Source organism: Callorhinus ursinus, unplaced genomic scaffold (assembly GCF_003265705.2).
Source record: "Callorhinus ursinus isolate GAN/ISIS: 27379988/994484 unplaced genomic scaffold, GSC_fseal_2.0 scaffold37, whole genome shotgun sequence".
NCBI classification, from domain to species: Eukaryota; Metazoa; Chordata; class Mammalia; order Carnivora; family Otariidae; genus Callorhinus; species Callorhinus ursinus.
The window spans coordinates 6,595,070-6,616,877 of NW_027397099.1; the positions used below are offsets into that span (position 1 = coordinate 6,595,070).

Consider the following 21,808-nt stretch of genomic DNA (forward strand, 5'->3'; position numbering starts at 1 on the left):
AGCCAAGACTAGTTCCGGGTTGGAGTCCCGTGGGTAGGCGCCTGCCCCGCCCCGCCCCACCCCGGCGGCCCCGCCCCGCCCCAAGGTGCGCCAGGTGGGGGCGGGGCGGGCGGGATGCCAGAGCAGCCACACCTCCCTTTCCAAGAAAGGTAACCCGCCCGGTCCCACCACCAATCCAGAATTCCAGGGAGGGGCCTTGAAAGAACCAAATCAGAGATAGCCTTAGGCATGGTCTTTATTCACTTGGATACTGTACAAATATTACAATTTCCTTTTGCTGCAAAAAGTATAAAAATAATCTTTATATAGGAATCCATTCGTTACTGCAAATCTTTCTAAATCTCTGCAAATGGCTCTAAATGAGGGCAAATGAATAAACGGGGGGGGGGCCTACAGGGCAGCAGGAGATTGGGCCAATCCTCAGGGGCTCACCCGCCCAGATTTCTAGCTAAAGACCTCTCTGTTCCTTCCTGTTAGCAGCCCCCCACCCCACCCTCCACACCACCTATAGGTACTCTGGGCTAAGGGCCCAGCAGATGGGGTGTACAGGGGAGAGGTCCAGGGTGGAAAGAAGTGAAGGAGGCTAGGGATGGTGCTGGCAAGCGTCTGGCTCCACCCCAGGCTTCCCTCCTCAGAGTGGGAGGCATTGGCTGCAACAGGGCAGTGGGGCTGGACAAGCTGCCCCATGCAGACGATGGCAGGTCTTCAGTTCTGTGCCACTGAGTGGCAGAGAGCCTGGGCTCTGAGAGGGCATGAGGTGGGGGAAAGCCCCAGAAAAGAAGAGGCAAACACTCTGGCTCTATGGTGAAGGGGGCTGAGCCCCTTTCCCCTGCTTTCCTAGCACGGTACAGGTGCTCGGGCAGGAGTGGGAGTCGTGGTCGGAACTGCAGTGAGGGAAGCCTGGGGAAGCCAGGAGTCTGTGGCTCTCAAGCTGTGTAGGGGTAGAGTGAGGGAGGTCCTCAGGCAGCCCCCAGGTCACACAGTCTGTGTCCCAGCCACACAGGGAATGTCCCTGTCAGTCAGAGGTTGAGAACAGGCACATCGAAGAGGTCACAGACACCTTCACTCTCGTCCAGGTTGTAGATGTAATCGTGGTCTCCAGGGGGTGGAGAAAGGCGGAGGAGGGGGGCAAACACTGCAGAGAGCACCAGGCTGAGGCTCTGGGCCAAGGCCGCCCCCCCAGCAGTTGCCCAACCCCCTTGCCTCCCCCCACCTCCCACCTTCCTGGGCTACCCACCTTCTGAGGACATCAGCTCCTCCAGCAGCTCTGAGCTCATGCATTCTGGGGAGGGAGAGAGAGCTCAGTTACATTTTGGCTCCTGGCTCTCCACCCACCAAAGCCCATGAAGAGGACCCCCCAGCCACCCATCAGGAGCTTTACTCTTTGCCCAGGTACCAAGCACAATCATAAGTCCTCAGAAGTGCGAGAAAACAACCGTAAGACCCAATGAGCTGTGCCCTTACCCCATGGAAGAATGCAGACCTACCTCGTGTGGGATCAAAGATTTCTGACAGCTCTCTGGGGAGTTCCAGAACTGAAAGACAAGAAAGCCATACTCAAGGGCATAGAGATCCAGTCTGGTCCCACTCTAGCCTCCACCTTCCTCAGATGTTATACCACCTGTCTTGGGGCTCCACACAGGTGAGGAAATGGAGGCCCTGCCCCAGGCCAAGCTGGCATTGTCAGTCTCCCCCGCTAGATGTGAGTTCCTTAGTGCTGAACCCGGGGTACGAAAGGCCCATCGTAGATGACTGATACAGCCCTTCTAACTCAGAAGTTAGAAGGCAGCAGAGCCTTCCCTTGATGGGCTCAGTAGGTATACCCTGTCTGACGGCAGATGCCCACTCATGCCTGCCCTCGTTGAGCACCTGCTCAATGCCAGGCTCAAAGGCCACACCGTGGACCAGGGCACTTGGCAGAGGAGGAGGCAGACACTTAATAGGGAATGGTGCTATGGGGTGACAAGTCTGCTACACAGCTCTGACCGGGAGGAGGCACATGGGAAGCAGAGGAAAAAGAAACTGGAGAGGCGTGCCGGCGCACGAGGATCTCATATACCAGCTGTAGGGGCTGTGGTTTCATCCAGCAGACCTTAAGAAGCGTTAAAGGTACTTTGCAAACACAGAAATGCCACACTCAACCTGTGTTTCAGACAGATCCCTATCAGTCGGGGTAAAGAGAAAGATGCTGAAGAATTTAGGGTAGAGGTAGCCAGCAGTTACCCTAAGGGTTGAGAATACATGAAACCAGTGACAGGAAATGTCTGAGACAAAACTCACTTAATTAATGCCAGGTGGAGAGGAGAAGCGAGGAGATGGAAGTGGAGTGACATGCAGGTGTCAGGCCTGAGGGACCAGGGCCAGTAGGAGGGTACACACAGAGATAGAAAAGCAAGCTTCAGTTAATGATACAGGAATGAAGTGCCCATCAGATGTGCAGAGGAAAGCACATGGACACAGGTGTGGAGTTCAGACAAAGACCTAGGCAAGCCAGAGGCTAGGGATTCATCTACCCAGAATGGGTGCCCTCCACAGGTGTGCAAGAGAGACCTGGGAAGCACAATGTTTATAAAGGCATGCGAAGGAAAGGACAGAAAAGCAGGTGAGAGAGAAGAGCCAAAGTTGGCATCATAAATGCCAAAGGAGCTAGAAAGCGACACCATGGAGCAAGAGAGCACCAGAGCGAATCAGCCCAGAAACCTGCTGGAGGCAGCGGTCAGGGCGAGGCAATGTCTCCAGAGCAGCACCAGCGTCCTGTGGGGTGGGGGGTACAAGGGTCCTGAATGCTGCAACCTGGAGGGGGACGAGGAGACCAAGACGCGGAATGGAATAGAGATGACCTGCCCAAGGAGTCCAGACAGAAACGACACAGTGAACGTGCGAGAGAGAGGGAACACAAGAGGGTCACTTAGTGAGAAGAGACTGAGCAGTGCTCGTGGGCCAAGGAGAATGAGTCCTGGAAGACGCAAAGACCCAAATCGCAGGAGGGAACGAAGACTCCAGGCAGATGATGTCACCTCCCCTGGGAAGGCACTGCCCCCACCTTTGGAGCCCAAGGGCCTTTACCAGAGCTCCTTCCCCAGGACGGCAGTTATGCCTTCCTGACCCCCAAGTGCAAGAGGGAGGCAGGCAAGGCTTGAGAGGGGCCCAGGAGTTGTGGGTAGCCCAGGATGGGGAGCAAAGGGGCACCGGTGCTGAGCTGGCAGCCAGGCTCCTCACTTAGGCTGGCAGAGCTCTGGGGTCAAGGCAAGGGTTGATGGGGGGGGGGGGGGGGGGGGGGGGGAGGGCTGGCCAGCTCTGGCTGAGGAGACAGGCGAGCTGGTTTCTAGCCCCAGGTGTTTCTGACCTAGCAGCGGCTGTGGCTGGGGCTGGGTTCTCCCTGCCCCTCAGGGGACATGCACTCACCTCCTGTGGGGTCTGCCTTGATGGGCTCAAAGGAGGTAGAAGGGTTGGGTCCAGATGGGCCGCTACTGCCATCCAGCAGGGCAGAGGACTGCAGCGGCCGGGTGTCCAGGGCTGCCAGACCTGGGGGCAGGGAGCCGAGCTCCCCACCGTCCTTGCTGTCCGGTCCAGGGCCACCGCTCACTGCAACCAGATCCCCCAAACCCAGTCAACTTGGGAGCAGGAAGGATACTGAAGCTTTGTGCTAGAACCCACAGTTGGGATGACAAGAGCCCCGGTTCCCAAGGAGAGAGAGGCACTGCCAGTCCCCCACACAGAGATAACCTAGAAATAAGCCCCCGAAGACAGAGGCCTCAGGCCTGCAGGAGGGAGACTCAATGATGACATGGCTGCTGAGACCACGCTTCAAGAGGGGCTGCCAGGGGAAAAGAGACACAAGTGGACCCGGGGAAAACAGTCCCCACTAATACCCCTTCATACATTCAGAACTTCCCTGTTAAAAAAAAAAAAGGGCTCATTCACGACCGTAGCAAGGAGAGGCCAGCTGGAGACCAGGAAAAGGACAACCCCCACAAGGTCTCTTCCAATTCTGAGTACACATTCCACAACACAGAGGCGCTGCCTTTTGGGCCCCAGAAATCACCCCATCACCAGCTGCCTGTTATACCTCACCTGTGATCTCAGCTGCTGGACCGGGCACCCCCTGGGCTTCGGTGATGCCAGGGACAGGGGTGGGGGTGGTCAGCTGGGGACTGCTTGGGCGTGAGGTGTCCTGGGGCTGGGCCAGGGTAGGCTTGGGCAGAGGTGGAGGGGTAGAGACGGCAGGAGGGCTCTGGAGCAGATCTTCAGGTGGCGGCACAGGCACTGCCACAGGCGGTGAGCTCCATGCCTCCTTGTTCACCAGCAGCACCTCAATGGGGCCACTCACACTCTTCAGGTGAATCTGGTACTTCTTCTGTCCATTGAGGCCCTAGGGGTGGGGGATGGGGGACAGGTGGAATTAGAAGCAGGCTTGGCTCCTGCCTGACCGTGGGCCAGGGCTACAGTGTCCTCTCCCATCCTAGGCTGCCCATTCTTCTAGATAACCCCCAAACCCAGGCCTCCCCCTACCTGCCCCACCCGGGACTTATCGGGCTCCACAGCCAGCACCCGCCCTCAATCAACCCCGCCTGCCTGGGCTGAGCACCCACCTCTGGGATGGGCACCTCGAGGCTGGTGCCCGACGGGGCCCGGATGGCCAGAAGGGTATCTCCTAGAATGACAAGGATGGGTCAGGGCCCATGGGCTCAATCTAATCTGAGAATGGGGATGCCTATCCCTTTGAGCAAAGAAGGAAATCATGGTGTCTTAGGACAGTAAACCTCACCCAACCCCCCACTGGCTGGGGCAGAAAACTAAAGCTTTTCTCCCCCCAAGAGCCCAAGGGTCAGTAACCAGAAAATCTGGGTTCAAACATGTGGATCGAAGGATTGCTGGCCATGGGCATCTCACTTCTTCATTGATGGGGTTGCTCCCTACGTGTAGATGTTCAGGCCAAGGCCAATTTTCCTTCCCCAAACCAGTCTAGAGGATGCAAGATGAAGAAGGAACAGTTCCTGTATCTATAACACAACTAACTACAGGTTGCAAGTGAGCACCATCGTTCTCTGGATACAAGCATGCAAGAGCGTACACACCTGCTCTGTCCCCCTTACGCCTCTGTCATGCCTGAGAAGCCAAACCCAGGAAACATTGCAGATGGGGACTGACCCAGGGACCCAGCCCAGAATTCTTGTACGCTTTCAGTATGATTTGCCTCCATGGGGTCCCAATGACCCTCAAACCCAGGACTTACCCTGCCTGGTTCCTCTTTGGGCAAGCCCAAGGAACCCTCTTAAGAAACAAAACTCTCCTTGGGCACTGAGCCCACTGCTCAGGGCTGTGGCTCAGCCTAGCCCCACCCCCACTGCCCCCTACCCAGGCTCTGCTCACCAGCAAAGCATCTGCAGATGTCCTCATGAGTCACGTAGGCCAAGGTGTGGGGGTTAAGGAGAACGGCTGATGCCCTGCCTATGGTGACAGATGGCAGACCACAGAGAAAACCCAGCTCTTTAGCACAGATCTGACATACAAGCTTTCAGAGAAAATCCTGGAGGCCTGGGGTCTACATGGAGAAGGATCACAGGCCAAGAATGGTTGGGGAAGGGGCTTTGAGTCTGAGGAGGGAGGTCAAGGCAGGGACCTGGCCAGGAGCTGCAGGATCATCCTCCCGAGCAGGACAGTGTCTAGGGTACCACAGAGCAAACCCAGCTGGACTAGAGGGCCCCTCTCGCCCACTCCCCGGGAGCAGGGACCGCCAGGAGGATATCAGCTGTTCTGCACGTCCTCTGTGACATTCCGGATGCTCTGCTGCACCCACACCTTGTGCTTGTCCAGTTCTTGCTCCCGCTGCTGCAGCAACTCGATCTCAGCCTTGAGCTCAATCAGCTTGTCCGCAATCTCCCGGGTATTGCAGCCAGGCCCCACACCCCTGAGCCCAGGGAGTGAGGCTGAGGAGCTACCAGGAACTCTGGGTCCCATGGCCCCTGCTCTCTCCTGTGTCCTCCTCCCCACGCCCCTGACACTTCTGGGTAAGAGATGCCACTGCCCTCCCAGGTGCCCCCACTCACTTCCACTGGATGCTATTCTTGGATTTTTTCTCGATCAGCCCGATACCTTCCAGCACGTTGGTAATGTCGTAAATCCGCCGCTTCTGACGCACAGCAAGGGTGTCAGCTGCCTGGCAGACAGAACAGAGCGCAGGATACTCAGCCCCACTCTCAGGTGTCCCCCCAGCTACCTTGAAATCTGGTCTGGAAGCGATCTGAAAAAGGGGTGGCCTGAGTCCCAGCCCTCCTCCCAGGCGCCACGGCAGATCAGGACCGCGGGGCAGGAAGAGGCCTGGCACAGTCTGAACTGATGTTCTGATGCCTTCCCACACCAGCCGAGGAGGGCCACGAGGACCAGCACCTGCAGCCCAGAGCCTGGCACATAGCTGACGCCCAATGGCCTCGACCAAATGAATGAAACAGTTCCCGGCCTCCCTCCTGTGAGAAAGCACACCGATGGCGGCTTGCTCCCTGAGGGCTCGGCTGGACCGCCCCAGGGGTTCCCACTACCGGTCCAGGCCTGCCTGGTCCACCATCCTCCCGGTCGCCTCTTAGCCCAGGCCGCACCAGCTTGAGGTCAAGCACGCCGTCCTTGGCCTCCTGCAGAAGCGACACGAACTTGGTGGTGAGAAGTCCCAAGCTCTTCTCGTGCCGGCTTGGGGTGCCCGGGGGCGGCGGCGCCTGTGGCCCGGCCTCCGCCATCGCTCCCGCCCGCCGCCTCCCCTCAGCCAGGCCAGGCCAGGCCGGCGCCGCCGCCACTTCCGCTTCCGTTCCTGGCCACCCGGCCGCCGGCGCCAGCGTCGCTGTTTCCGCTTCCGCTCCGCGCCCTCCCAGGGAACCGGGCGCAATTCCTCTCTGCGGACACGGCAGCAAAACTTCGGGGACCATCAGCAAATGTCCAACCGCCGAAGAGGACGAAAACAATCCGTGGATACCGGGAGAGGAGGGCAGGGTGCAGGGAGAGGTGGAGGAAGTCGGTGGGCAGCCCCGGCAGTAGAGAAGGGAGAGTCACCAGAACCTTCCTGGCTGGCCAACCTGTCCCCATTTCAGAAGAGGAGACCACGCTGCCTGATGAACCCAATGTGTTTCCCCAAACCTGCTCCTAGAAGCTGTCCCAGTGTCTTGGGTTTACTGACCCTATATTCCCGTCCCTCACTTCCTGTCAAACAGCAAACACTAACTACATCGAGCTTGCCCACTTGTCTCCATTCCCATTCCCCTTCCCTGATCCCAGCCTCATCTTTCTCTTGTCTCAACACTGCAGTGCTCAGAGACCAGGGAGTCATAACAATTTTCCCCGCCAAGGCAAACATGCTTACCTAGGTGTACATCTATGTAAAGCACTTAGAGCAGTTCCTGGGAGGTAAGAAGGATTATGTGTTGGCTAGTACCATGTTGTTATGTTTGATACCATCATTATTTATTATCATTTATTTTAGGTCAAGATCTCTGGGAAGCCGACTTTGAGACAGGGATCTACCTGCAGGGAAGTGTAATGAGGATCCATCCTTGTAAGGGAGTAAGACATGCAAAATTGGGTAGAAGGGGGAATTAAACTGTGATGCAGTTATAATAGAGGCCTCAGGCCATCCACTGAAACTGGGGTGGGCCTTCCAAGGTGGTCCATGTTCAGGCAAGTTCACCAGGCCTTTGTGCCCTAACCGTGAGCGAGAGACTCAGCTGTGACACCTCAGCAACCTACACTCCTGGCAGCTAGGGGAACAAGTGGTGTTGTCCTGAAGGGTGGATTTGGGTGGTAACAAGTGTCCACTATGTTATTACTACCCGGTGGTCCTCTCCATGGTCCCCTTTAACTCTCAAGACAAACACAGCTTTCTTAGCCCTTCTACCCCTCTCTCACCATCGCCTACCACACACCTCCCTCACAATAGCCTGTGGCCTCTCACTTCTCTGCAGAGATGCATTACCCTCCTCTGAGGAGCTATCAACACAGTTTTCCTTCTGTGATGGTGTCTGCACCCACATTTGCACACCGTTCTCCACCCCAGGTTGGGGCCATCTAGTTCACGTCTGTGTCTTGAGCACGAAGAGGTCCTGGATGGGCTGGGCAGGACTCAGGGATTACAGGGAGTACACCCCCTCCCCCCAAGGAAGCTGCGCCCAGCCCTCCCCACCCCATCCCACATTGCAGATGCACTTTCCTGTTGGGAATAAAAGGCCAGAGACTCAGCTTCCTTCCTTTCCGGGCATTTGGCCTTGGATGGAGGAGGGTGCTCCTGGGCGGGGAGGTGGTACAGAGGCTTCCTTGGGGAGAATTCTGCTACATGCTGAGGTGTGGGCTGGAACCACCCAGGCCTTGTGAGCCAGTGAAGAGAATACCCAGCTCTGCCCTGAAGACTGGGGGAGAGGGCCATCCTCAAGGCCGAGACTATTTTCAAAGGAGAAAGAACTGGATGCCTGGTCAAGCCTGGTGAGTTCTGTACCAAACTGTCCTCTGCAATTCAGAGCAGGAGCTGGGGCCAGCAGAGGTCTGTGCCTACCCTGCCTCACTTGGCGTCTGCAGGGGCAAAACTGAGAAACCCAGTCTCCCCATCATTTCCTGAGGGGGCTGGACAAGAACCCCCTCCTCCTTCTCAGAGGGGCCTAGCCTGAGGCTGCAGCTCACAGGAGCACCCTCACTCCTACCTCATCTCCAGCTCCTCGAGGGACTGCCATGGACTCAGCAACCAAGGATGAAATGCAGCCCTCACTTCCCCCTGGTATGAGCCCTCTGGGTGTGCTAAGGGAGGGATGGTGGCAAGAAAGATGGGAATGGTGGGGTTGGATCCTCCTTGCCAGGGCTGGCCGGAGCTCTATAGGGCAGCAAGAGGAATGGATCGGACTGCCCTAGGGGACAGGCTGAGAAGTAGGAAGGGGAGCAGGTTCGGGCCACTTCCTGCAGGCCCTGCCCAACTGATGAGGCTGCCCAGGCTCTTCCTGCCCAGGGCCTGGGTGGCCAGAGCAGGAGAGGGCGGAGCGGCTGGCCCGAGGAGCAGCACTCAAATGGGCCTCGGGTGTCTTCTACCGGCCAGAGCAGCTGGCCAGACTGGGCCAGTACCGCAGCCGTGAGGTTCAGCGTACCTGTTCACTGGAAGCACGCATCAAGGTGGGCATCAGTCAGGGGAAAGGAGTGCTGGGGACAGGCTGTAGGACTGGCCAGGCCTCACTGGCTGCCTCCCTCCCACAGTCGGTGGTGCAGTCCTACCTGGAGGGCGTGAAGACGGGTGTGTGGCAGCTGGCCCAGGCTTCTGAGGCTGTGCAGGGCGCCCGTGAGGCCCTGGGCCAGGCCCATGGGTTGCTGCAGGGTACGGCAGAGGCCATGCAGACCCTCAGACCGCTGCGGGAGCAGGTGGCGCAGCACAAGCAGTTGCAGGTCCTGTCTCAGCTGCTGCCCCGGCTCTGGGCAGGTGAGTGTGCGGGGACCCTGGTCCTCAGCCCCCCAACCGTTAGTCAATAAACACCCATCACTGACCGAGGGGCTGGCGCACTAGTGGGAGATTGCATGGAGGGCCACACCAGGGACCTTCCAGAGAGTATTTCAGGCTTCAAATGGCATATGAAGCAGGACACAAATTGGCTCATTTGGGATTCTCAAGTATGAGTTGTATGAATCAGGACTGAGACTCAGCCAAGTGGCTCTGACCACCCTGGTTGCTAACTTATTGAAGTATTAAATAGCCGCTAGCATGGCCCCACGAATTCCACACTGCCTTGCTTCCAGGATCCCTGGCTTCCTCTTGTTCCATCAGCTCAGAAATTTACACCTGGCCTGCCGGGTCTCTAGGCCCTTCCCTGGGTCCTTTCAGATTAGTCAGTGCTCTGCTGTACTGGTTGCTGAACACTTTATACCTCACTGCAGCCCTAGGGCCTCAGCACCCACTGCTGTACCCGTCATACAGAGGGGAGGTTTGAGACTCAGGGCAGTTTCCTCTCCTCCCTGCTTAGTGCCAGCCACAGTGGCCCACGCGCGGAGCCTGATTGATGCCAGGCAGCTCTTGGAGGCATATGTGTGCCTTCGGGAGCTGGAGCAGCTGCAAGAGGAGACGTGGGCACCTCTGGGGGGCCTGGAGTTGCCAGTCTTCGAGGGGCTGGGCCCCCTGGCTGAGGCTCTCGGCCAGGCGGTGGAGGCGGCTGCCGGGGCCGCAGGGCAGCTGGCGCGGGAGGACCCAGCCCAGCTGGTGGCTGCCGTGCGTGTGGCGGAAGTGGATGCTGGGTATACAGCCTCCCTGGAGCTGGCCCCCAGGGACTGGCGGCAGCGCTGTCTGCAGGCATTGCAGGAGGGCCTGGACAGGACCCACTTTGGGACACCTCTCCTACCTCAGCCGGGGGCCCTGGCAGGGTGGCTGGAGGCTCTGCGGGTGGCTTTACCAGCCGAGTTGTCCATAGCTGAAGCACTAGTAGCACCCTGCTGCCCACCGTACTACAAGGTGGTCCAGCTGTGGGCCCACACCCTGCACAGTGGACTGCGCCGCTGCCTGCAGCAACTCCTGGGAGGGCCTGAGCTGGGAGCTGCTGATGCCTTCACCCTGCTGCACTGGGTACTGCATGTGTACCTGGGGTCAGTACCCTCGGGGCATCGGGAAGTGGGTGGATCAGAGGCTGGGGGCTCAGAGTGACACTGGGTTGCCCATCTGCAGGCCAGAAATGATGGGGAGCCTAGAGTTGGGGCCTGAGGCTGACGTGTCTCAGCTGGAGCCCCTCCTGACCCCAGAGAACATTGAACAGCTGGAGGCAACATTTGTGGCCCAAATCCAGGTGAGTAGTTGGGGCCCAGGTACAGAGAAGCTCTGCCACCAGCTGTGGGCCTGTATCTGCAGAGTTGCATGTCTACCCGTCTCTAGCAAGATCAGTGCTCTGCTACGTCCTGCCCCCCTTTGCCCCTTCCCCCAGGCAAATGTGACCCAGTGGCTGCAGAAGGCACTGGATGGCGAGGTAGCTGAGTGGAACCGAGAGCAGGAACCTGGCACAGACTCTTCTGGCTTCTACCACTCACCTATGCCGGCCATAGTGCTGCAGGTGGGTGGGAAGAGGCCAGGCAGGTGGGAAGCCCCCAGAGGGAAAGGGGAGGAGAAAAGAACTTGGACTCTGCTGATGACCACCCGTTGCTGCCTGCAGATCCTGGAAGAGAACATTCGCGTGAGCAGCCTGGTCAGCAAGTCACTGCAGCTGCGGGTGCAGGGCATGGCACTCTCGGAACTGGGCACATTCCTGAGGAGGTCTGCCAAGGCACTGACCCACGTCTGGCCCCTAGCCCTGCTCCTGGGGCAGCCCAAGGGGGCTCTGAGTGAATAAGGCACACCAGGGGGAAAGGGCTTCTTCAAAACAGGGTCTTGGGTTTCTTGGAGGTGGGGCTGGAGTACCAGGGACTCAAGCTGTGGGGGCGCCAGGGTGACAGGTACAGGAACTACCTCTGCCCTTTGCAGCTTTAGTGATGCTCTGATCCGATTCTCCCGAGACCACGCCAGGGGGGAAACAATGGCCCCTCGTTACGTGCCCTATCTGCTGGCCACCCTCAACCACCAATCAGCACTCAGGTACCAGAACCCTTCCCCACAGAACCCCTGACTGAACCCCAATTAGGTATGGACCCAGTCCACACTAGGTCATCAGAAATTTTAGACTCACATAGCCCTGAGAGTCCAATCCTAGTTCTACTAATTGCTAACTGTGTGACCTTGGATGAGTTACCTAATCTTTCTGAATCTCGTTTTTCTTATCAGTATTATGTGTGGGTAATAATGGTACATTCTGAGAATCATATAACAGGTGTGAAAAACCTATCGGTGCTTGCCTGACAGTACCAATTATTTATTCATTCATTCATTTATCCAACGCATACTTACCAAGGCCCTACTCTGTGCCACGTAATGTCTGAGGTTACAGCTGTGAACAAAACAGAAAAAAAAATCCCCTTCCTCTTGGGTCTTATGTTCTTTGGGGTGGGGGCAGAGAGAACAAACAAGTTAATGATGAGTTTGAATCCCTCCTGGCTGGGATTAAACTCTTCCCTTACCCAAACAGAAACCAAAAGACATTATTTGCTCCAAGTCACATTGCGAACTAGAGGCAGGTCTGGTTGGGTTCCTTCTAGCTGTCTGAGCCCACCACTCCCATCCTCAGTCCAAGCCCCAGATGTACAGAAGTGCAGAGAGCCGCCATTCTTGCCCCCTCCCGCCACACACTTGCACCACTAGGTGGCGTCAGAGTGGCTAGACAACCGACGACCGCGAGGGCCTTGGCCTTGGTCCTGAAGCCTTAACTTTTGGTCCGTCCAGCTCCTCCGTGTCGGTCCTGCAGCCCGACGGGGCGGCTTCAGGAGCTTTGGCTCCGGTGGAGACAGCGCTGGACGAGTTGCAGAGGAGGATCTGCCGCCTGGTGTTGGAGGCGCTGCTGGCGGAGCTCCAGGTAAGGCTTCAAGTGGGGATTGGGGTGGGGGGAGGAGATACAACATATATGGGCGTGCGTCTCAGCAGGGGGAATCGTTTGGCTAGTTCTGGATCGTTCCTTCAACCCCATTTCTGCCCTCATCCCCAGCCCCTGTTCGCGGCTCTGCCCTCACGCCGGTGGCTGTCGAGCCCAGAGCTGCTGGACAATGTGTGTGAGCGGACGGCGCACGTCTGCCAAGATTTTAGGCGCGTGCGGAATCCTGCGGCCCAGGTGCATTTAAGGGAAAGGCTGGGGAGTAGGGAAGCGCCCATGGGAAAGGCATGCTGAACCCACTGTGCTCTCCGCAGCTGCTCCTGGCGGAGGCGGAACGTACGGTGGTACTGCAGTACCTGCGTGCGCTGATGCAGGGCCGCCTGGTGTGCCGAGGAGCCGACGAGAGGACCCAGGCGGCCGAGCGCCTGCAGCACGACGCGGCCCAGCTTCGGGAACTTTTCCTTGGTTTGGTGAGAATTCATTAGGCAAGCAGATGAGCGGGAGTATCAGTGGTTGGGTGGAGGTCGAGGGCGAACGCGAGACCTACCCTGCGGTGCTCAGGGCCTGGAGGAGAGTGTTCAGTGCGCGCCAGTGCTCCTCGCTCTGCGGGATCTGCTGAACCTCCGCGACCCCGTGCTGCTTGGCCTCGAGGTGGCAGGCCTGCGACAAAAATTTCCAGACGTGAGGTGCGAAGACTGGTTCTGGTGCGGGGAGGGGGCGGAGGGAGGGGAGGATGGATTCGGGAAGAGCGGGGCGGAACTGACACACACCTCTCTGGTGTCCCCGCAGCGAGGATCACGTCTCTGCCCTCTTGGACCTGCGCGGGGACGTGTCGCGGGAGCAGCGCCTGGCCGCACTCAGCTCCTTGCAGGCGGGCCCACAGCCCTCGCCCTCTGCCGGTCGCCGCGCACTCTTCAGCCTCGTCCCAGCACCTGCTCCTGCGCTGTCCTCCTGCCTTCCCTCGGGGCCCTGTTCCTGACGCCGGGCTGCCCTCCGGCTACAGTGACGGCCCCCGGACGCCTGAATTGTGTACTGGGGGAAGGGGGATAAAATAAAAGTGCGATGATTAGGGGGTCCACGCTCAGTGAAACGCCCAAGGTATCCTGGCTTCCAGTCCTCATATATGGGCTGCACCTCACCTATCCTGACATCAGCCCGGTATGGACTGTGTTCCCAAGTACCCGAGCTTCTGCCGCCATAGGTGGACTTCAGCCCCATCTATCCGCGCCAGGGCAGTGAGCTTGTGTGTCGAGGCCCAGACTCTGAAGGCCGACTAGTACCTGAAGCGCGGAAACCCGCCGGGTCCTCGTGGAGGGGGCGGGCTTAAGATAACGCCGCGCCCAGGGGCGTGACTTGGTGGAGGACACCGCCACCCTCTGCTCTGCCTGGCCCCACCCACAGCTGTGTTCTCGGGTGCTCGCCGCCGCCGAATTTGACGTGAATAGGCGCGCCTTCGCGTGAGCGTGCGCGCGGCCGAGTGCGTGCGTCACCGGCGGTCAGCTCCCGCGGGCTGGGCGGCTGGCGACTGGTGTTGCGGAGCGGGAACGGCGGTGGTGAGAAGAGGAGCGAACAGGTGGGGGCGCGGTACGCGGACGGAACCCCCCACCCCCGAGAGGCCGCGAAGGCACGCGACACGACCCCTACTCATCTAACCAGGAACCCCCCCTCCATTGTCCTCTGGCTCCGCCCTCCATTGGCCACGCCCCCTGCCCCATCCTCCGCCACTTATTGGCTGCAGGTCACGCCCCTCCTCTAGCTCCCCGTCCCCATTGGCTCCTCTTCCACGTTACCTCTCCGAGAGTTTTTTATTGGCGTAGGCCACACCCTCTCATTTGTCACCAGACTCCGCCTTGTGTCTGGGCTCCTCCCCGGCCATCTTTCATTCATTCCGCATGTAGTGCTGGGTGCTTGGGACATGGGGGTCAAACAGATCCGTCCCTGCCCTGAGGGAGTTAAGGGGGTGGTGTGGGGACACGGATCTAGGCTCCGACAGTGACAGCTTAGGGTGGTAAAGAAGCCGCCTAGACCCTGGGAGCCTCCAAGACGCCAGGAAGGCTTCCCGGAGGAGGTGAGACCTAAACCGAGACCTGAGGAATGGTTAGGAGTTTGCTACAAGGAGACATTGCGAGGGCATTCTTGGCAAAAGAACCTGAGACGTGAAAGAAACAGGCGTATTCTTGGTAATTGCGAAGAGGTAGGTCGAATGAAAGAAGGGGGGTGGGGATGAAGGGAGGGGCGCAGAGACCAGTGAGGAGTCCAGAAAAGTGTAGTTAGTTGAGAAGAGTGAAGTCTGAGGCCTGAAATCTTTTCAAACAGCTGGTCACTAGGCAGAGGGAAGGGAGGTGGGGGCAGGGGATCAAAACTAGATATGGAAACATAATGCGTGGAAGGAATGATTCCAGTTCTGAGAAGGAGAAGTGCTCTTGGGTTCATCCATTTATTGAGCAACTGCTCTGGGTCGGGTACTATTCTGGGATCTGGAGACACAGCTGTGAACATTCGAAAGGAAAAAGCAGATAGCTAGTAATGACATATACTGTACTTCAGGTGGTGACCACTGCTTCAGAGACCAATAATGTGGAGAAAGAAAGATTGTGGTGGCGAGGAAAGAGGAGGTTTACTATTTTATATAGAGTGTGTTAGGGAGACTTGTCTAATAACATATTTGTGCAGAAATCTGAGGAAAATGGGAGAGTGAGCCCTGCAGTTATCTGGGGGAAAGCATTCCAGATAGGGGACATGTTCAGTCTGGGATGCCTGTTAAGTGCATTCAAGTAAAGATGTTGAATTGAGAACTGGCAACACTAGTCGGAAGTTTATAGAAGTCTGGGCTGATGTACTTAAAATCATGAAAGCAGATGAGATCACCCTGGGAGTAAGCATAAATGGAGAAAAGTAGAGACGTTTTCATAGAGTTTCCAAGTCCTGAGGCATTACAACGTTAGGAGATCAGGAAGACAGGCATGATGAGCAAGAAAGACCAAGAACTAACAGCCAGTGAGGTAGGAGAATATGTTTGAGTGTGTTTGAGAAGCCAAGTGGAGAACATGTTCCCAAGATGAAATGATTAATTATGTCAAGTGTGCCAAATCAATATGAAGATCATTGGTGACTTTGGTCAGATCAGTTTCAGTGGAAAGTGGGGACAGAAGCCTAACTGGAGTGAAACATAAGAGGAAAAGAAGGAATCCGACTGCGTACAGATGGATGTTGTGCTGCAATAAGGAGCAGCTGGTGGGAGATGCGGTGGGGCTAGAAGAGTGTGGGGTCAAGTGAGGGTTTGGTTTTGTTTTTTTTTTAGGACAGAAATAACAGCATGTGTTTATGCTGCTGGAAAGAATCCAGTAGAGAGGAAGAGGTTGATGGTGTTGGAGAAATGCTGGAATTGTGTCCCTGAGCAGGCAAAGAAGTTCAGATTCTGGAGCCTTCAGTCAGTCTCTGGGGAGAGACTGGATTGTTCTGAGCCCTAGTACAGAGCAAGGGGTGAACGTGCCAATGCCAGCCTTGGATGACCATTAGAAAGAGGCCTCTGATAGGAGACAGACCAAGGATTGGCTTGAACTTGCTGAAGTCTCCCTCTGCTCCCCCAAAAGCTGATTCTAATTCGGATTTAAATAGATGACCCAGAGGGGAGAGAGATCATTCCAGGTGGAGGGACTAACATAAGCACGGGGCATGCAGGCACTCAACCTGACTGAGGCCAACTGAGCTGGAGGAGGTGGTGGAGCCAGGTGGGAGGGGAGGGCTGAGACTGAGAAAACGCCATAGTTGGAAGGCAGGTAGAAGGTGGTGAGGCCCCCTCAGCCTTCATCCCAGCGACTGGGGCTACACTATACCAGCTCCCAGTCTGGGTGGGTGCTGAACACAGGGATTAAAATCATGAGTAGGGGCTCAGGCCTTGCTCTCAGCAGCTCATAGTCTAAGGGGATTCCAGCACCACCATCTAGGTGAGTGTATAAATTCTGCCTCCTCCCTTCCCCCAGTCCAGCTTCCTTGGGTAAGCCTGCTGGAGGGAATGGACACGGGGATGGGGGTGAGGGGCTGTTACCCAGACCCCTTGGTGGCAGGCCCCGAGCCCACTAAGCACCCAGCCAGGGCAGTGTGGAGCACAAGGCCTGTTGGTGCTCGGGCCACACCCACTCATACTGGCCTCCACATGCCCTTCTGTGTCCCCAGAAGTCGACAGTGTGGGGAGTTGGAGTGACCCGGCTGGATGTGACCCCAGGACAGAATGGTGCTGGACTCAGGGGCTCAAGTGTATGAACAGGCACCCCCCAGCCCACCAGCCAGTCCCTCATCCTTGGGCCATAGGCTGAAGCCCTCAGACCGAGATGGGACACTGCTGTACCCCTGGCCTCAGTCCCTGGCCTTGCCCCTGGCTCTGTCAATCCCCTCAGCCCTGCGGCCCCGGCCTGAGCTGCAGCCCTTCTCAGAGCTGCACTTGGGCCCGCGTGGACACATGCGTCGCAGTGAGAGCACCTATACTGTAAATAGTACTGGCCGGCGGGGGGGTGGCACCCAGGGTCGGGGCCCACCTGGACGGGGACGGGACCCAGGCGGGGGCACCCTGCGGTCTGCAGCCTCCCTGCCTCACATTGCTAAGACTCGAAAGGATGCAGGCCGTGGTGCCAGCAAGAGCCCTTGCATGTTGGTGGCCTTGAGGCCAACCAATATGGACCGAGAGCGGGACAAGTTCTTCCAGTCCCACTATACCTACAACCCACAGTTCGAGTACCAGGAGCCCATGCCCACGGCTGTGCTGGAGAAGTACTGTGAAGCTTCTGGACAGTTCATCCATCAGGTCAGTTCAGCCTGCCCACCTCACCCTGGTCCTGATCACCCAGGAGGCCTGGTCTGACCAGCCACCGCAACCCTATGTGCAGGCAGTTGGCATCATTGAGGCTGTCCTGGAGAAGTTTGGTACCTATGAACACTTTGAAGCTGCAACGGGGGGCCAGCTGCTGACCAAGTGCCAGATCTGGTCCATTGTTCGCAAATACATGCAGAAGGAGGGCTGCGTTGGGGAGGTGAGCTAGCCCTGTCTTTGAGGCCCCTCTTCTGTGTGCCCCAAACCAGGCTGCCAGGCCCAGCTCGTGATCCCAGGCAAGCCCCTGTCCCAATAAGGTGGCAGCTGGCTCTGAGCAAAGGTGGCGAAGGGTGTGTGGCCTGCCTGCCCTGTGGCCATCAGTGGGTTCACCTGCACCCTGGTCCCAGGGCTGGTGGCCATGGCTTAGGTTCATTACCACCCGCAGGTTGTGGTGCAGCTGAGTGAAGACCTGCTGTCCCAGGCAGTGATGATGGTGGAGAACAGCCGACCAACGTTGGCCATCAACCTGACTGGAGCCCGCCAGTATTGGTTGGAGGGCATGCTGCGGCACGAGATAGGTCAGGGTGTGGGTAGGTGGGTGGGTGGGTCGGATGAGAGGGGGGGCTGGGGCGGGGTGGGGGGCAGCAAGGGGCCCCAGTAACCCCACCCCCTCTCTTTCTTCCCCTTCCTTCCGGAGGACGGGCCCTTTCCCTTCGTGAGCAGCTACCTCCTCCCTCTGGCTCACAGAGGTAGGCCAGAACATGCCTGCCCACTCTGGGCTCACCCTCATTTCTTGCTCCTTTTGGGTATCTTTTCCTCCCTCTACTTCTCTACTTCCTCTCTGATTTCCCTTGACAGTGGGGACAAGGCTGCTGAGGCCCGGACAGGCCAGAGGGAGTACTCTGAGGGTCCCACTAGCCCTGCCAACACGGAGGCCCTCCAGGGTGGGTGGAAGGCCAGATCCTAGGAATGGAATTAGTTGAGGACACAAAGCCGGGTTTTAGGAGGGGATAGGTTGAGCTGAAAAGGAGAGCATGGGACACTAATTATCATTCATTTCTGTCTGTCTCTCCTCCTCAAGAATCCTGTAGCTCTGGGCAAAAGGTGTTTTTCGCTGGGGTCATCAGCATGACTGTCAAATTGATACGGGCATGCAGGATGTGGGGCTGGGGTGGTTTGTGAGTTCCTGCACCTCTCCGAGGGGCGTGAGGGGCAGTGTGAGTTCGGAAGGGTTGTTTGTGTGTGTAGCCCTGGTTGGGTGGGGAGGGATTCTGGTGTGTGGGACTCTCAGCCTTTGGGTGTGAGTTCACCTGAGGAGGGTCTTCCCGCTCCTGGGGTTGGGTGAGTATGTATTGTGGGCGGGGAGAACTTGCGGGAGAGCCTGAGTTGAGGGGCTGGAGTATGCGAGTCACCATGAGTCACCGTCACTGTCACCGGTTAGAGGTTCTGTAGGAGGTAGCAGTACATGGCCGGCAGGCTGGTCCCCTGGATGACCTACCCAGTGCCTCCTTCCCCTCGCCTTCCCCATAGGCACTCACTACCTGCGGGGCGTGAACAACGCGCGGCAGCCGTGGCACAGCGCCGAGGGCCGGCTGCAGTACGGGCTGCGGCCAGCGAACCCCACGGAGGAGGGCTTGGCCAGCCTGCACAGCGTGCTGTTCCGCAAGCAGCCCTTTCTGTGGCGCGCCGCACTGCTCTACTACACCATCCACCGCGCCTCGCGCATGTCCTTCCGCCAGCTCTTCCAGGACCTGGCGCGCTACGTGCAGGACGCCGACGTGCGCTGGGAGTACTGCGTGCGCGCCAAGCGCGGCCAGACGGACACCTCGCTGCCCGGTGGGCGCCCGCGCCGGGTTGGGGGGGGTGCCCTGAATGAGGCCTGGGGGTGTGCGGGATGGGGGGGGAGTGCCCTGAGCAGGGGGTGGCCTCGGTGGGGGTGGGGGGGGCGGAGGGCCACGGGCTTAGGGGCTCACAGCCCTCCCGTGCCCCACAGGCTGCTTCAGCAAGGATCAGGTGTACCTGGATGGCATCGTGCGCATTCTGCGGCACCGCCAGACCATCGATTTCCCGTTGCTGACCTCACTGGGCAAGGTGAGGGGCCAGGCCACAGACCTCTAGAGATCCAGCCAGCTCTCCTCGTCCCGGCAGTGTTCCCTGAGCCTCTGATGGCTGCCTGACTGAGGATTAGGTGCCAGGCTTCTCTGGTGGGGAGACCTGGGTGGAGGTGAACAAAGAAGAAATGACAGCCTGGCAGCCAAAAGTAGGTACTCGACCTAGACTGCGGGTGTATGTGTAGATACCACATCTCAAAGAAGGTGAGCATTCAGGCCTGGGGAGCAGTCAGGAAAGTCTGGGGGAGGAGGCTGGAGAAATGGCCAGGGACCAAATCTCTGGCTCTGGGTATTTGTGCCAGGCTGAGGAAGGTGGACTTTACCTGAAGCAACGGCATACCTGGAGAGCTTTAGAAAATGTCACTTTTGCTTTAGAAGACTCCCTGTGGCTGTTATATGGGAGGTGGATTGGAGAGAGAGGCCTAGGGAAGGGAGTGCAGGGGGAGGAGGAAACTGCCTTTCCAGTCACTCTGGCGGGATTGATGGCGGTCTGGTCACCGCCATGCAGTGGCCATGCAGCGGGAGGGGCAAGCTGGAGAAAGCTCTTTGGAGAGTGGAATTCCTCTAACCCAGTGGCCACCCTGAGTTGGAGGGTGACGTATTCCAGGTCCCTTCCCTCAAGCTGACCTAGAGAACCGTGAAGGGGGAACCATGAGGGGGGAACCGTGAGGGGAACCGTGGGGCTGGCAGAAGCTGGCACCCCGGTGTTCAGGGGTGGGTGTGGGGTCTGCGGTCCCTGAGGGAGATCGGGGGAAGGTGTTCAGGAGGCAGCTGGATACCTAGGTTTGGAAGTGAGGGAAGAAGCTGGGTTGGGGTTAGGAGAGCAAACACACCCAGGACTAAGCGTCAGGGTACATAACACTGGGAGTGGATCCAGAGGGAGGCATTCCAGGAGCAGAGGGCCATGAGCCATTGGTGGAGAGCTGGGACCAGCTACCTGAAAGCCATGGCTACCTCTGGCTGCCCCTGAGGCCCAGCTTCCTTCCTGCAGGTGTCTTATGAGGATGTAGACCACCTGCGGCCCCATGGGGTGCTGGACAATACCCGGGTGCCCCACTTCATGCAAGACTTGGCGCGCTACCGGCAGCAGCTGGAGCACATCATGGCCACCAACCGGCTGGATGAGGCAGAGTTGGGCCGCCTGCTGCCTGACTGATGCCGGTTGAGGGCTACAGGCAGAGGCCCTGGACGAGGGCTCCAGATCAGCTCCCAGAACATGAAGCTGACTGTTCTGTGCTTCCATGGCCTGGGTGTTTCTTGGGGAATTGGGAGGGCAGGAGCATCCCAGGAGGTAGGAGTGGCAACATCAGAGGGTTTGTGTCCCTTGCTAGCCTCTCAGGCCCTGGGACCAGCAGTAGCATGCCAAGCAAAATGAGTCTGCCCTCCTACCTCTAGCTCTCTGTTGAGTGGAGGGGAAGCCTGGGGGCAGGAGGGAGGCTGAGCATGATGGGGATGGGGGGTGGTTTGGGAGTAGAAACTTGTTCTTGCATGAGATGGCTTTGGGTGTCTGCATACTCTAGTCTCTCCCTTCCCCCACCTGGCCCCTCGGTGCTCCTTCAGCTTTCACGCTGTCTACCTCTCACTGGGTCCTGGTGGGGATCTCCCTTCTCCTGGGGTGACTGCCTGGGTCTGAGGGCCTGGCTTTCACAGAGACTCAAGGGGCAGGGGTCCTGGCAGTAGAGACCCAGCTGGGCTGGGGTGTGATTTCTAGCATTTTGCCTCTCCCACTGGCCATGTATTTATACCCTATTTATGTGCTCTGCTTCCTGGGGCTGGGAGGTAGCAGCTTCTGACGGTGTGGTGGAGGGAACAGAGCTCCTCTGGAAGGCACGAACTGCTCCTAGCCCCCCTCTCTCTCTCTCTCTCTCTCTCTCTCTCTCTCTCTCTCTCTCACACACACACACACACACACACACACAGTCTTTTAGGCCTTGTGGGTCAAGCCCAAGAGCTCACCTGGCCTTGCCCCCGGCCCTCCAGTGGCCTGTGCTGTTCCTGTCTTTGCCGACACCCTCACAGCTGGCCTCTGGCAGATGGTGCCAGAGGCTGGCGGCAGCCACACTTGAGCCTGGGGGGCAAGCCCCAGCTGTTGTCTCAAGTCCTGAGCCCCCCGGACCAAGAAGGTGTAGAGGTGGTGGTTGCTTCCGGTTTCACCTCAGACTCCACTGTGTGATGCTGACCCATTCCCACTCTCACCCTTGCCCTTGGTTTTCCCATCTATAAAATTCAGAAATGCAACTGGAAAGTCCTTATTCGTTTAGTCAGTGACTATGTGTAGAGCATCTTCTGTGTGCCAGTTACTGGTCAGAACCCTCACTGAGTTCCCAGTCCAGAGAGAAACCAGACAATTAAAACTAATTATACGGAAGTGTATGGGCTCTGTCTACCCAAGATCCCTTCCTCTTCCTCTCTCCTAATCTCACTTCCCAAGGCTGTGAGCT

At 58.0% G+C, this 21,808-nt stretch overlaps 3 protein-coding genes and 1 long non-coding RNA gene across 21 annotated transcripts; 2 read left to right on the forward strand and 2 right to left on the reverse strand.

Annotated features, from left to right (window-relative positions):
* Positions 1-217: 217 nt before the first annotated feature.
* Positions 218-6,787, reverse strand: E2F4 (E2F transcription factor 4). Its single transcript, XM_025888805.2, has 10 exons — positions 6,597-6,787; positions 6,051-6,160; positions 5,750-5,911; positions 5,374-5,417; positions 4,593-4,654; positions 4,075-4,372; positions 3,406-3,585; positions 1,488-1,535; positions 1,238-1,282; positions 218-1,135 (listed from the first exon to the last, which is right to left on the reverse strand). The coding sequence occupies exons 1-10, from the start codon at positions 6,729-6,731 to the stop codon at positions 1,020-1,022; spliced, it is 1,200 nt and encodes a 399-aa protein (XP_025744590.1). The 5' UTR covers positions 6,732-6,787; the 3' UTR covers positions 218-1,019.
* A 75-nt stretch (positions 6,788-6,862) lies between these two features.
* Positions 6,863-13,481, forward strand: EXOC3L1 (exocyst complex component 3 like 1). 8 transcript variants are annotated; one of them, XM_073880159.1, is made up of 14 exons: positions 6,938-8,460; positions 8,687-8,749; positions 8,960-9,135; positions 9,217-9,436; positions 9,975-10,587; positions 10,667-10,784; positions 10,920-11,045; positions 11,145-11,245; positions 11,453-11,563; positions 12,305-12,434; positions 12,564-12,686; positions 12,764-12,919; positions 13,011-13,135; positions 13,239-13,481. In XM_073880159.1, exons 2-14 carry the CDS (start codon positions 8,704-8,706, stop codon positions 13,426-13,428), a joined length of 2,235 nt encoding a protein of 744 aa, XP_073736260.1. In that variant the 5' UTR covers positions 6,938-8,460; positions 8,687-8,703; the 3' UTR covers positions 13,429-13,481. The 8 variants fall into 8 exon arrangements, with proteins under 8 accessions (XP_073736257.1, XP_073736256.1, XP_073736255.1 ...); XM_073880160.1 differs by having other exon boundaries at positions 8,628-8,749; positions 9,067-9,135; positions 10,920-11,245; XM_073880158.1 differs by having other exon boundaries at positions 8,960-9,436.
* Positions 9,103-13,868, reverse strand: LOC141370536 (uncharacterized). Of its 4 annotated transcripts, none has more exons than XR_012374634.1 (7): positions 13,589-13,726; positions 13,220-13,481; positions 12,997-13,109; positions 12,806-12,910; positions 11,873-12,440; positions 11,023-11,147; positions 9,103-9,234 (listed from the first exon to the last, which is right to left on the reverse strand). It is a non-coding gene; the product is annotated as an uncharacterized lncRNA (long non-coding RNA). The 4 variants fall into 4 exon arrangements; XR_012374633.1 differs by having other exon boundaries at positions 11,873-11,912; positions 12,043-12,440; positions 12,806-13,109; XR_012374635.1 differs by lacking the exon at positions 13,589-13,726 and adding an exon at positions 13,730-13,868 and having other exon boundaries at positions 12,806-13,109.
* A 47-nt stretch (positions 13,869-13,915) lies between these two features.
* MATCAP1 (microtubule associated tyrosine carboxypeptidase 1) lies at positions 13,916-21,739 on the forward strand. Of its 8 annotated transcripts, none has more exons than XM_073880164.1 (8): positions 14,012-14,022; positions 16,626-16,706; positions 17,176-17,250; positions 17,333-17,476; positions 17,702-17,834; positions 18,787-19,092; positions 19,250-19,347; positions 20,359-21,739. In XM_073880164.1, exons 3-8 carry the CDS (start codon positions 17,194-17,196, stop codon positions 20,521-20,523), a joined length of 903 nt encoding a protein of 300 aa, XP_073736265.1. In that variant the 5' UTR covers positions 14,012-14,022; positions 16,626-16,706; positions 17,176-17,193; the 3' UTR covers positions 20,524-21,739. The 8 variants fall into 8 exon arrangements, with proteins under 8 accessions (XP_025744589.1, XP_073736264.1, XP_073736265.1 ...); XM_025888799.2 differs by lacking the exon at positions 14,012-14,022 and adding exons at positions 14,242-14,643; positions 15,751-15,879 and having other exon boundaries at positions 16,626-17,250; positions 20,359-21,738; XM_073880162.1 differs by lacking the exon at positions 14,012-14,022 and adding an exon at positions 14,242-14,643 and having other exon boundaries at positions 16,626-16,935; positions 20,359-21,738.
* Positions 21,740-21,808: the final 69 nt, after the last annotated feature.